This window comes from Podarcis tiliguerta (genome assembly GCF_965153285.1).
Source record: "Podarcis tiliguerta genome assembly, chromosome: 13".
Lineage (NCBI taxonomy): Eukaryota > Metazoa > Chordata > Lepidosauria > Squamata > Lacertidae > Podarcis > Podarcis tiliguerta.
In genome coordinates this window covers 48,009,054-48,023,242 of record NC_139546.1, presented here as the reverse complement: position 1 = coordinate 48,023,242, position 14,189 = coordinate 48,009,054, and the positions used below count along the sequence as shown (strand labels likewise).

General features: G+C 48.5%; 2 protein-coding genes across 3 annotated transcripts in view; both read right to left on the bottom strand.

The window, feature by feature from the left end:
* GMPR2 (guanosine monophosphate reductase 2) overlaps positions 1-14,189 on the bottom strand; it is a 269,008-nt gene that overhangs the window by 203,454 nt on the left and 51,365 nt on the right. The gene's annotated exons all lie outside the window — the stretch shown is intronic.
* RNF31 (ring finger protein 31) overlaps positions 2,511-14,189 on the bottom strand; it is a 48,713-nt gene continuing 37,034 nt past the window's right edge. Inside the window, exons 16-22 of one of the 2 annotated variants that reach the window (XM_083410104.1) lie at positions 12,731-12,845; positions 11,682-11,800; positions 11,360-11,476; positions 10,453-10,510; positions 8,873-8,969; positions 6,362-6,536; positions 2,511-2,894 (exon numbers count right to left, since the gene is read on the bottom strand). In XM_083410104.1, coding sequence (XP_083266230.1) covers positions 2,841-2,894; positions 6,362-6,536; positions 8,873-8,969; positions 10,453-10,510; positions 11,360-11,476; positions 11,682-11,800; positions 12,731-12,845 — 735 coding nt within the window. In that variant the 3' untranslated portion in view covers positions 2,511-2,840. The remainder of the gene's footprint in view (positions 2,895-6,361; positions 6,537-8,872; positions 8,970-10,452; positions 10,511-11,359; positions 11,477-11,681; positions 11,801-12,730; positions 12,846-14,189) is intronic. The other variant, XM_083410105.1, reaches the window with a different exon arrangement.

Here is a 14,189-nt window from a genome sequence, read left to right as displayed (position 1 = left end):
GGGGGCAGCAGAGAGGAGGGCGCGCCGGTGTCAGGCTTCGCCGCCGCCAAAATAAACAGGGGGAAAGTAGATATAGTTTCATGATCTCTGGGAGAGATCTCTATTTATCGAGAGACGGAGAGATCCACGAGAGAGGGAACATGCACTCCCCCAAATTTTTAAAGCACCCTTACAGCAAGTGCCTCCCCCTGTTCCAGAAAAGGGAATAAATTGTGCGGGAACTATAGTTCACACCACCCAGTTATGATCCTCAGCACCTCTGACAAACTACACCTCCCAGGATTATTGGGGGCGGAGAGATCTGTTTCAAATGCATGGCGGTGGATAATAATAATAATTTATTATTTATGCCCCGCCCATCCGGCTGAGTTTCCCCAGCCACTCTGGGCGACTCACAATCGAGTGTTAAAAACAGTACAGCGTTAAATATTAAAAACTTCCCTAAACACGGCTGCCTTCAGATGTCTCTTAAAGATAGGCTAGCTGCTTATTTCCTTCACATCTGAAGGGAGGGTGTTCCACAGGGTGGGTGCCACCACCGAGAAGGCCCTCTGTCTGGTTCCCTGTAACCTCACTTCTCGCAATGAGGGAACCGCCAGAAAGCCCTCGGAGCTGGATCTCAGTGTCTGGACTGAACGATGGGGGTGGAGATGCTCCTTCAGGTATAAAGGACCGAGGCCGTTTAGGGCTTTCAAGGTCAGCACCAACACTTTGAATTGTGCTCGGAAACGTACTGGGAGCTAATGCAGATCTCTCAGGACTGGTGTTATGTGGTCCCGGCGGCCCATCCCAGTCACCAGTCTAGCTGCCGCATTCTGGTGAGATAGTCCACAGGCAGGGAGGGTCTCATCCTGCGTACCAGATGGAGCTGGTAGACAGCTGCCCTGGACACAGAATTGACCTGAGCCTCCATGGACAGCGGTGAGTCCAAAATGACTCCCAGGCTGCGCACCTGGTCCTTCGGGAGCACAGTTGCCCCATTCAGGACCAGGGGGTCCCCCACACCTGCCCGCCCCCTGTCCCCCCAAAAGAGTACTTCTGTCTTGTCAGGATTCAACCTCAATCTGTTAGCCGCCATCCATCCTCCAACCGCCTCCAGGCACTCACACAGGACCTTCACCACCTTCACTGGTTCTGATATAAAGGAGAGGTAGAGCTGGGTGTCATCTGCATACTGATGAACACCCAGCCCATATGCCCTGATGATCTCTCCCAGCGGATTCATATAGATATTAATGGATGGAGTTTGCATGCTTCGAAGTTCATCCCCACCCTGAAAAAAGAATGCTGGGAACTGTAGTTTCAGTTGAGGGTGCTGGGAATTGTCGCTCTGTTAGGAGCAAGAGCATGAGGCGCAAACCTTCCTAACGCCACATTGAAACTGCGCTGCTGCAGTAATGTGGTGGTTTTAATGTACTGTCGTCTCTGAATTCTAATGACTGCTGAAGCACTCTGGGAATTGTAGCTCAGCACCTCTAACAAAACTACAGTTCCCAAGATTCCATTGGGAGCGGGATCCATAGCTCTTTGATGTTGTATAACATTGCTTCGAATGTCTTGCGGCCAAAGTTAGCGGCCACCCCAACAGCTTGTGGTAGGGAATTGCACCAGTTAACGTCATGTGTGTACAGGTGAAACTCGGAAAATTAGAACATCGTGGGAAAGTAATTGATGCAAAAGAGGCCTAAACCAAGTACTGAGTACATATGCATGCTTCTACTTCTCAGAGGTCCAATATTGCTCTATTTGCAAACCTTGTTTTGCTGAGTTCATTTAATATTCTAATTTTCTGAGATTGCTAATTTGGGGTTTTCATTAGCTGTACGCCATGATCATCACAATTATAACCAATAAAGGCTTGACATATCTCGCTTTGCATGTCATGAGTCTATCTCACATATTAGTTTAACCTTTTCAGCTGAATTACTGAAATAAATGAACTTTTCCACATTATTCTAATTTTCCAAGTTTCACCTGTATATTTGTGTGTGTGTGTGTGTGTGTGTGTGTGTGTGTGAATAAGTTCTGCTTTTTGCCTCCCTTTACTCTTCCAACATTGATCTTCACTGGATGACCCCACTGAATATCAAAACTATGAGAGAAAAATATCTCTCTAGCCCCTTTTACTGCACCAAATTTTATATCCCTCTGTCATGTCCCCCTTCCCCTTAAATGCACCTTTCCTCTGTACACACTGTACATTGAAAGCATGTAACTTCCACCAAAGAATCCTGGTGTAGCCTTATGAGGCTTTGCCCTCGGGTGGGAAAAATATTGCGCCTGGGAAAGGGAAGTGGGAGTCGACAGACACTCAAGGAATAGTTTCGGAGAAAAGGCTTTTATTTCTACCATCCATGAACTGGTAGAAGGAGCAAGTGTGATAAGTCACAAAAAGCATGCACGAAGTTCACAGTCATGTGCACAAGCATATATACCCCTTTCCAGTTCCCTCCCCCCACTGAGGAGGGCAGTGCCCAGATTGGCAAAAAAAAAGGAGCGTCACACTGTGGTTTTTCTTTTAAAACACAGAACTGTTTATTCGGAGTCGCGATGGGGGAGAGAAGGAAAGAATGTGAAGGAGGTTGGGTCTCGGACCAATGAGACATGGCCGGTCCCATCCCTGAGCAGTAGGAAGACAGCGTTGAGCAAGGCACCTCGGAAACTCCAAATAAAAAGACTTTTAAGAAATATTAACATTGCTCCTCCTGCCCAGTGAGGAGGCTTTTCCTGAAGACGCAAGGCCTGCTTCCGGTCAGCTTTTCCCAGACAAACTCTCCCCAAGAGGGAGCCAGACTGCAGCCGCACGCCTCCCGGTTCCTCTCAGCGCCGGCGAGGGCCGCCTACTTCCTCCGGCGTGGGATTTGGGGGCCCAGAGGCTCCTGGTCCATCAGAATCTGTAGCAGGTTGGAAACAAAAGGGAGGGAAGGTTAGGTAAAGGCTCTTCTAAGTTCGACTTGGCAATTCTCCCCTGGAAAGGCTAATTTATGGTGCAACTTGTCTGGGAAAATTAATGAGCAAATGCTTAGATTCTATTTCATCGGAACTGAGAAAGATGGCGTCTGCCACCCGAGGAGGATTTTTGGATCAGCGTGGGAGGATTTATTGCAAACAAAAGACTTACCAGCTTTAAAAAAAAGGGAGAGCCTTACAAAGTTCACACAGAAGCATAATATTGTTTACTTTAACTCGCCTGTGGAAACAACTCAGAGGCTGTTAAGAAGAAAAAGGATAACAACAAGAAGATTGAAAGATGGGACTGGTGAACACTAAAAGCAGCAGAAATATGAGATGATTGGACCCTACTGAGCTCAAAGCATGGGGACCCTCAACAAAAATTTATAATTTGGCAAAATATTTGGACTTTATGATATGTATTGGTATAATTTGGAATAATTAATGTGATATGATTGGATTGTTAAATGGAAAACTTAATAAAAATTATTATACGGGGAAAAAAAGGTAAAGGAGCCCCTAAGTTGTGGGTGGATCAGGAACCTTGGCGACGCAGGTCTCATGGCGCCCAAGCTCTTTGCCCTGGCCTTTGGCGCTTTAGATGTACCGGGTTCGAGTTCATGGCATAACGATTAGTATCTAAAGTCAATTGGGACCAGTTCCCCTCTGAGATTGCCGAAACCCCAATATTCCCCCTCGACTGCTTCGATCTGCAGAACCGGCAACTGCCGCACAATACCTCGTTTGTAAGAAATTGATTTCATGTGTGGCAGCCGGAACTCCCTGCCTGTTGATATTTCTGCACTGCAGCGGGTTGGACTAGATGACCCCCAGGTCCCTTTCCAAATTTTTTTTTTTGGGGGGTAATTCTAATATATTTTTATGAGAGATTTCTTGGTTTACAAAAGTATGTGCAATTTTTCTTTTTTCAAGTTACATTTTCTACAGATCAGTTTCGTTTGTTGAGATATTAGTGTTACGTTAGGAAGAGAAGGGGGAACGAGGTGGAGGGGGGAATGGAGGGTGGGGTGTAGTTTTTCGTCAGCGTCACTTGTGTGGATTCTCTCTATTTGCTCGTTTTCCTTTGGTGCTGAGAGAGGTTGGAGTTGGCCTAGGGTGTGGTTGGCTGTCTTTGTTTGGCTGTACTGAAATTTGTTCTCATGTGCGAGTGGGGTGTGTGTGTGTGTGTGTGTGTGTGTGTGTGTTATTGGGTGAGGTCAGACAGACTGATTTGAATGCTGTTGGTAGGTTCTTGTTGTTGTCTTGTTGGCCAGCTCTACATTTCTATAAGTCTATGACATCACATAGATGCCATCACTGCGTCACTTTCTCAGCGCCTGCTAAAAACCTTTTCATTTAGACTAGCCTACCTAGACACATAGGGACATGGGTGGCGCTGTGGGTTAAACCACAGAGCCTAGGACTTGCCGATCAGAAGGTCGCCGGTTCGAATCCCCGCGACGGGGTGAGCTCCCATTGCTCGGTCCCTGCTCCTGCCAACCTAGCAGTTCAAAAGCACGTCAACGTGCAAGTAGATAAATAAGGTACCGCTCCGGCAGCAAGGTAAACAGCCTTTCCGTGTGCTGCTCTGGTTCGCCAAAAGGGGCTTAGTCATGCTGGCCACATGACCCGGAAGCTGTACGCCGGCTCTCTCAGCCAGTAAAGCGAGATGAGCGCCGCAACCCCAGAGTTGACCATGAGTGGACCTAATGGTTAGGGGTCCCTTTACCTTTTACCTAGACACGTAGAATGCTTAAGTGTGTTTTAATCTGCTTTTAACTTGTCGTGGATGTTATTTATTTTTTATTTTTTGGAATATCTTAAATAGCTGGCTCGTAATTATTTTTGCTGATAGTTTTATTCTTTTTCTAAATGGCACTGTGGTTTGTTTTCTTTTCATATCCCTGAGATTAAGTGTCTACCAACTGAGCTGGAACAGTCTCCCTTGGGATGTGGCGGTCTCTCCTTCCTCGGAGGTTTTCAATTACCGTATTTTTCGCTCTATAGGACACACTTTTCCCCCTCCAAAAATGAAGGGGAAACGTGTGTGTGTCCTATGCAGCGAATGCAGGCTTTCGCTGAAGCCTGGAGAGCGAGAGGGGTTGGTGCGCACCGACCCCTCTCGCTCTCCAGGCTTCGCGCAGCTCTCTGCAAGCCGTGGGAACCCGTGGGAGTTCCCGCCGGGCTCCCAAGACTTGCAGATAGCAGCCGGCAGCCTGAAGCTGTTCTAGCTTTGGGATGGCTGCGCAAAGCCTCCGCAGGGCAGCGGGATAAAGGCACCCCATTGCCCTGCGGAGGCTACAAAGCATGTCCCTGAAGCCTCAAGCCTCTGGAGTGCAGCTGCGCTCCAAAGACTTCAGGGATCTTTGAGGCTGGCGGTGGGGGAAAGCAGTGCTTCCCCCCACCACCAGCCCCACTAGCTCGGGGGGCAGCGGCAAGGCTGCGCGCAGCCTTTGCGCTGTTCCCCGACCTGCTCTTGAACGCACCTTGTTTTAGAGGAGGAGAACAAGAAAAAATTTTTTTTTTCCTGTTCTCCCCCTCCTACGGTCCGGTGCGTCCTATAGAGCGAAAAATACGGTAATAATAACAATTAATAAAACCTTAACAATTATTATTTTCATTTATTCTCTATACCCCACCCACCTGCTTGGGTTTCCCCAGCCACTCTGGGCGGCTCCCAACAGAATATTAAAAACACAATAAAACATCAAACATTAAAAACTTCCCTAAACAGGGTTGCCTTCAGATGTTTTTAAGCAGAGGTTGGACGGCCATCTGCCACGGATGATCTACAGTGGTACCTCGGGTTAAGAACTTAATTCATTCCGGAGGTCCATTCTTAACCTGAAACTGTTCTTAACCTGAGGTACCACTTTGGCTAATGGGGCCTCCCACTGCCGCCACGTGATTTCTGTTCTCATCCTGAACCAAAGTTCTTAACCCGAGGTACTATTTCTGGGTTAGCGGAGTCTGTAACCTGAAGCGTATGTAACCTGAGGTACCACTGTAGTAGAGATTCCTGCACTGCAAGAGGTTGGCCTAGAATAACCTGGATGTCCCTTCCAACCCTACAAATCTGATAATCAAGTGGGATATAATTTTACAAATACAGTGGTATCTCGGGTTACACACGCTTCAGGTTACACTCTCCGCAAACCCAGAAATAGTGCTTCAGGTTAAGAACTTTGCTTCAGGATAAGAACAGAAATCGTGCTCCGGCGGCGCGGCAGCAGTGGGAGGCCCCATTAGCTAAAGTGGTGCTTCAGGTTAAGAACAGACCTCTGGAAGGAATTAAGTACTTAACCTGAGGTACCACTGTAATAAAAACGAGTCAGTTACAACAAGAAAGGAATTCTCAAGCTTTTCCAGGGATCCCCACCCCTCCCAGCCTCAGATAATTTCCTTTCACCTTGACCAAACGCCCTCGATAAGCTTCGTCATCCTCGGCCGGCGCCCGAGGTGGCAGCATCGCAGCAGGGGAGTGTCGCCGGCAGACATTCTCTACTTCTTGCAAGGTGTAGAGGACGGCTGGGTCCAGGGAGTGGCTGTTGATGAGGCTGACCAGGTACTCCTTGTAGTGTGCCCTAGGAGCAGGGGGGACGTCAATCACTGCCGCGCTCCGGCCACCTTAACGCCGCACAATAAATCGGCCCCTTTATCTCTGCCACGCCACCCCTCCGTGTCCACACACCCCAAGTCTCTCGACGATCACGTAACACGGGAACTGGGAACGTCAATGCTTACGATCGTCTCTATCTGGCCCCGAGAGCTTCCCCACCATGTCACACCGCCTCGCTTTGGGCCCAAAGTGTTACCGTATTTTTTGCTCTATAAGACTCACTTTTTCCCTCCTAAAAAGTAAGGGGAAATGTGTGTGCGTCTTATGGAGCCAATGCAGGCTGCGCAGCTATCCCAGAAGCCAGAACAGCAAGAGGGATCGCTGCTTTCACTGCGCAGCGATCCCTCTTGCTGTTCTGGCTTCTGAGATTCAGAATATTTTTTTCTTGTTTTCCTCCTCCAAAAACTAGGTGCGTCTTGTGGTCTGGTGCGTCTTACAGAATGAAAAATAAGGTAATTAATCTGTCCTTGGGCCTGTGGCAATTCCTCTCACTTGCCCAGATGGAGGATAAGAGAGGGACGTTGTTGGCATCCATCTGTCTCGAGAGACAGTGGATTGCGCCTCTGGGGGTGAAGTCAAAATAATAATAATAATAGTAATAATAATAATAAATTTATTTATACCCCACCCTCGCCAGCCAAGACCGGGCTCAGGGCGGCTAACACCAGATATAAAAACAATTACCGTATTTTTTGCTCTATAAGACTCACTTTTCCCCTCCTGAAAAGTAAGGGGAAATGTGTGTGCGTCTTATGGGGCGAATGCAGGCTGTGCAGCTATCCCAGAAGCCAGAACAGCAAGAGGGATTGCTGCTTTCACTGCGCAGCGATCCCTCTTGCTGTTCTGGCTTCTGAGATTCAGATTATTTTTTTCCTTGTTTTCCTCCTCCAAAAACTAGGTGCGTCTTGTGGTCTGGTGCGTCTTACAGAGCGAAAATACGGTAATTAAAATACAACTTAAAAACAACTTAAAAGCTGTGTTAGCAGCAACGGAGTGACCTCCTTTGGGCACAAGCCTGGGCAGTGTGTCTGGAGGTCCCGGGCTGCCCAGATGACAAGACCCCCCTCTTGGCCTGGCTGATGTGGTCCAAAAGAAAACAGAGCAAGACGTTTGGCACCAGCTTGGCTGCAGGAGTTGCCGGAAGGAGGCGTACAAGGCTCCATCCAACAGTTTTAGGGACTCCACTCTGGATTTGTGTAGGGTTTACACCTGAGCCATTTCTTCTCCTGAAGATATCCTGCAAGGCTGTGGAGTTTTAGGATCAGAGCTTTCCTTCTCCTAGATAAACTCCCTTCCCAGATGGATGAGCCCCATCTACCCCTCACTTTCCTCTACATCAGGCTTCCTCAACCTCGACCCTCCAGATGCTTGGAGACTACAATTCCCATCATCCCTGACCACTGGTCCTGCTAGCTAGGGATCATGGGAGTTGTAGGCCAAAAACATCTGGAGGACCAAGGCTGAGGAAGCCTGAACGTGTCCAGAGGAGGGCAACCAAAATGGTCAAAGGCCTGGAAACGATGCCTTATGAGGAGCGGCTAAGGGAGCTGGTCATGTTTAGCCTGGAGAAGAGGAGGTTAAGGGGTGATATGATAGCCATGTTCAAATATATAAAAGGATGTCACATAGAGGAGGGAGAAAGGTTGTTTTCTGCTGCTCCAGAGAAGCGGACATGGAGCAATGGATCCAAACTACAAGAAAGAAGATTCCACCTAAACATTAGGAAGAACTTCCTGACAGTAAGAGCTGTTCGACAGTGGAATTTGCTGCCAAGGAGTGTGGTGGAGTCTCCTTCTTTGGAGGTCTTTAAGCAGAGGCTTGACAACCATATGTCAGGAGTGCTCTGATGGTGTTTCCTGCTTGGCAGGGGGTTGGACTCGATGGCCCTTGTGGTCTCTTCCAACTCTAGGATTCTATGGTTCTATGATGTACGTGCAGAAACGGCCATCTTGACCGTTAGACCCAATCTCCCAGAGCCTGTCTTTGCGTGCAGGGGAAGCCCCTAACTCCCTGAGGGTTTGAGACCCACCGGCTCCCCACATCTGGTTTAGCCAGCCAGTCGAAGCCGTTCCAGGGGTGCGGCCGCTGTGGCATCCTGACAGCTTCTAGGAGCCACAGGTGAGAGCCGAGTGGAGGGTGAGGACCAAAGGTGGACAAAATATCCCAGAAGGAGCACCATGTGTCCCCCCCACCAGAGGGACTACCCCCCCCAACACCCCACACACTCCCAGAGAGGGTTGTGCAACTACAGAAACCAGCCTACAGTTTCCCACAGCACATCACGAAAATGGCGTCACTCACTGGCAAAGGCCAGCGTAGCCAGCTTGGGTTTCCTTCCCGCACGGCTCGTCCTTCAGCCCGTTCATGGTCTCCTTCTGCTCCATCACACGACATCCGCCTGAAATTCGAGGAGGGGGAAGACGGTATCTCCGTATTAAGTTTAGCATTTGTTTGTCCATCCCTGCCATTTCGCAGAAATAACCAAGGGGGCTTACACCGACAACAATGTGTAAGCGATACAGGAGAAAATGAGATTCAGGAGTTCAAAAAAAAAAAAAAGGGAACCCCAAACTAAGAAGCAAAATATAGCGGGAGTTAAAAACTCACACCAAGAGAAGACTAATAATAATAATAATAATAATAATAATAATAATAATTTATTTATATCCCGCCCTCCCCAGCCGCAGCCGGGCTCAGAGCGGCTAACAACAATAAAAGTAATGCAGTTTACATAAAATCAATTAATTGAAATGCATTCTAAATTCAAAATCAAATTACAGTAGTGCCTCGCAAGACGAAATGAATTTGTTCTGCGAGTTTTTTCGTCTTGTGAATTTTTTCGTCTTGCGAAGCACCACTGTGCATTGACGGTTTCCCATAGGAATGCATTGGCGGTTTTTAAAAAAAGGCGCAAGACGTTTCCGTCTTGCGAAGCAAGCCCATAGGGAAATCCGTCTTGCGAAGCAACTCAGAAAACGAAAAGCTCTTTCGTCTTGCGAGTTTTTCGTCTTCCGAGGCATTCGTCTTGCAAGGTACCACTGTAATGGCAACCATTGGGCTAGAGTTCTGTGAGGATTCCCGAAGGAGGGGGTCAGACTGTGCCCTGGCCAAAGGCCTGGTGGAACAGCTCTGTCTTGCAGGCCCTGCGGAAAGATGTCAAGTCCCACAGGGCCCTGGTCTCTTGGGACAGAGCGTTCCACCAGATCGGGGCCACAGCCGAAAAAGCCCTGGCTCTGGTTGAGGCCAGCCTAACCTCTCTGTGGCCCGGGATCTCCAAGATGTTTTTATCTGAAGACCGTAAGGTCCTCCATGGGACATACCAGATAAAAACAAAGGGTCTGAAAAACCCGGCTTAAATAAAACCTCGCCGCTCGTCCAAAAGTAGGGCTACACCCAATTTAAGTACTGTTTTATTTATTTCGAAGTGTTATAAAGCGCTCGGTATTTTTTAAATGTTTCTAATTTATGTGGTACGTACAACTTTTGAGGAGTTTGGGATCCCCAACCATGAATTCTTAGCACCCTAAAAACACAAAACCCTATAAATCCCAGGATCCTCAGCGTGGAAGCCATGACGGTTAAGCTCGTCTTTGTGACACAAAGACGGACCGTTAAAAGAGGAAAGGAAAGGCCGTCCACCACACAGGAAACCACTTCCGTCCTTGACATGCCACATTACCCACAAGCCTTTGCAAACCCCCCCCCCCCAGCAAATTAGGTTATCAAAAAATCTATCGATCAGCAAATAAGGATGGGGAACACAGAGATGCTCTCAGCAAGCCAGGCTTCCCTACGAGTCAGAGAAACTATAGAGTTGGAAGGGACACCCCGGCCACTATCTAGTCCAACCCCCTGCAATGCAGAAGCCCTTTAGCACTCACCTCCAGGGGTGGCACGGGTCCCGGCCGGAGGATCTGTGTTGAACACGATGTTGTTGTCCTGGGATGGGGAGATGTCAAGCGTGAACACCAAAGGGACACCTCGCGCTGCCTTCCCCACCCACAAATATCCCCCCCCCCGCCCTCTGCTTTTCCCTCCTGCGCCCCACCCATCATGCCTTGCTCTTTTTTAAAAGAATATTTTTTATTAATTTACAACAAAAACAAATCATACATTATTTTCCCATCCAAATCCTTCTTTTCTGGACTTCCTTCAGCTTTTCCGTAAATCTTCCGTGATCATTATTGGTTTACGCATTTCTTATAATTGTATTGTCATTACTTAAACCCCTTTTTTCTATTCCCTTTAAACAACACCTCTCACGTTTCACAGTGCTTTTTTGAATCCCTCTAGCGTTATTTGGCCCTCAATTATACTCTCCAGATACAGTGGTGCCCCGCAAGACGAATGCCTCACAAGACGGAAAACCCGCTAGACGAAAGGGTTTTCCGTTTGCAGAGGCGCTTTGCAGGACGAATTTCCCTATGGGCTTGCTTCGCAAGACGAAAAATGACGAAAAAATTTGAATTTTTTTTTTGCTCCAAAACCCCTTATTTTGAATCGCTAAGCTGCTAAAAGCATTTTAGCAGCAAAACTGCTAATCCCCCACCCCTTAAAAAGCCGTTTTTAGCCCTTAAATCGCCAATAGCGCTAATAGCGCTACTCCGTCAATGGGCTTGCTTCGCAAGACGAAAAAACCGCAAGACGAAAAGACCCGCGGAACGGATTCTTTGCGTCTTGCGAGGCACCACTGTATTCAACAAATTTTCCCCAGTCTTCTGCGAACTTTTGGTCTCTTAAGTATCTAATCTTTCCAGCCTTTCCATCATGCCTTGCTCTTACACCGACCTGTAGGAGGCGCTGCAGGCGAGGCACATCCCAGTCACGGAGGTAGAAGAGACAGTCGCGAGGGTGGTGGCCGTGGAGGGACCGTCTTATAGGGCACTCGGCGATGGGGCATTTCTGCTGGAGACGGGAGGGCGAGAGAAAGCGAGTTTGTGAGACACCCCAAGATGTTTCCTTCGCCCTGGTCCTCTAACAAGTACGAGCGTTTGGGTCCAGGGGATCGGCAACCAGAAGCCCGTGAGCCGAATCTGGCCTTCTGTGAGCCGCCACCTGCCTTCCCCCCAGCAGGCAACCCCTCGACAGGCGCCTTTCGGAGCTCCCTTACGTTCATGGCATAGAAAGCGCTGTAGCAGCCGCTGCAGAAATGATGTCTGCACTGGGAACACTGGAAATGCATGCAGCCTCCGCGGGCCAAAGCGTAGGAGAACTTGCATTTCGGACATGCTGGAAGGAGGGAGAGAGGGAAGGAGGAGGGTTAGGAGGAAGAGAGAAATGGAGGAGATTTGCTGCTCTCGTCGCTTCTGCTGGTGGTCGCCACAATTATGGTGTTGGCCAATCTTTTATCGAGGGCTAGACTTTATTCACTCTCCTTCTGCCGGCCGGTGGGCTTTTTGGGTGGTGATAATACAGTGGTGCCTCGCAAGACGAAATTAATTCGTTCTGCGAGTTTTTTCATCTTACGAAGCACCGCTGTGTATTGACGGTTTCCCATAGGAATGCATTGGCGGTTTTAAAAAAAAGGCACAAGACGTTTCGTCTTGCGAAGCAAGCCCATAGGGAAATCCGTCTTGCGAAGCAACTCAGAAAACGAAAAACTCTTTCGTCTTGCGAGTTTTTCGTCTTCCGAGGCATTCGTCTTGCGAGGCACCACTGTACTAATACTACTACAACTACTACTAATAATAATAATTTTTAATTTATATCCCGCCCTCCCCAGCCGAAGCCAGGCTCAGAGCGCCTAACAGCAATAAAAGTAATACAACATTCTCAAATCAATTCATTGTAAAATCAATTCAAAATCAAATTCATGGCAACCATTGGGCTAGAGTTCTGTGAGGATTACGATAATGAAAGGCTCTGCCCCTGCAAGGACGCAGCAACCAAAAGTCTTTATCTCAGGGTTGTGGGTTCGAGTCCCACATTGGGCAAAGGATTCCTGAATCACTAGGGGTTGGGCTAGATGACCCACAGGGTCCCTTCCAATTCTACGATTCTGATCTATTGATACATGCCACTCTGATCTCCATGCGGTGGGAGACTCTAGGGCTTCCTAGTGCTTTGGTTTCCTCAGAATGAAGGAAGCCTGCCCACAGGATTGGGTTTGAACCTGGGTGGGTTTGAACCGCCAACCTTCCGGTAAACAGGAACCCTTACCAATTCCATTCTCCTGCAGGTAGACTGCCAAGCCCTGGGCCTGGTACTCAGGGTCGTTGGTCCGCTTCCACTCCAGGAACTCATCGCAAGTCAGGCCCTGGTGCTGAGGCTCCCACTGGCCCGGGAAAGGTGAAAAGAGGAGAAAGAATTGAGGAGGGCGGCAACATTTGCCCTCTCTTCCTTCCATAGCGGTAGAATCAAAGGAGGTAAAAAGGGGGCTGGGCAGGCACTGGGTTCATCTCCAGGAGCCTCTCCTCCTCCTCCAGCTGCCATCGCAAGGAAGGGCCTTCTCGGTGGTGGCACCCCTGAAAAAGGATATCCTCTCCACAGGACCCTCACTATGTCAATACCTTTTCAGCACCCGTTTGCAATCTGTGTATTTATTGAGCAATCAGTTTCCCCAAGGGCAGAATCGCAGCACTGTCACGCCGGCGCGTGACCAAGAGACGGAGCCTAGCACAGCACAGTGACATTCAGTAGCCCTTGGGGGTTAGACTCGAGGAAGGAGGCAGAGGGAACCCCGTCCCTAAAGTACCCCCTATTTAACTTCCTGCCAGGAGTAAATGGAGTGGTATGAGGGGACAATCAATGACACCAAGTGATGTTGCCCTCACTGATCGTTGTGGCTGTGTATTTTGTGTGTGCGCGCGCTATGTATTTTGATACACTGTTTGCTGTCCGAGCATTTGGACACCTCAGAAGATGTGAGGCATGATTGGTTTGGGAGGTCAAAGAGAAGTTTTCCATCTATGCCTGGATACAACTGGCCGCCATCTTGAAACAAGATGGCGGCTCCAACTTTTCAAAATGGCACTGACTTTAACCCCTGATCTTTCTACGTCTGGGGTTGGGCCAGGTAAAAGCTAGAGTCTGGCAAGGAATCATAGACACCGAGAGACAACAGGATTGCTCAAGGTGCCCCGACTATAAAATTGGAGAACTCGAGAGATATATAGCCGCACCGGCAACATATCTCTTCTGTCTCGTATCCAAAAATGCAAGAAGGGCTTTTACATTCGCCAGAAGCTCAGCTCTGCCCTCGCCGGTCCTGGAAGGATCCTTTAAAAAGGTCCCACGTGCTCAGAGACTTTGCGCCTGTTCATTTGGGGGAGATAGGAAGCCCAGAGTACTTGTTCTTTAGATGTCCCTACTATGAAGAGGCACGTAGTGAGACCATTGATCCCCTGCTGGTGAGGCTTGCTGACCTCCCGGAAAAGCAAAAATTCGACCTTTCCCCTGTTAGGCAAAGATTATAAGACGACCCGGATGGTCGCCAGATTCTGTGTACAGATCTCTAGGCGCAGACCATCCCCTGACCCAAACTAGTTAGTTAAGAAAATCCCCAAACTCAGTTCCATGGGTGACTCTGGGTAGCTTATCTTAAAGTTTTAAGTGTCTATACGCTTAATCGCATTTATAAATTTTAAATTTATTGTTGAACATTGTCTTAAATGTTTGT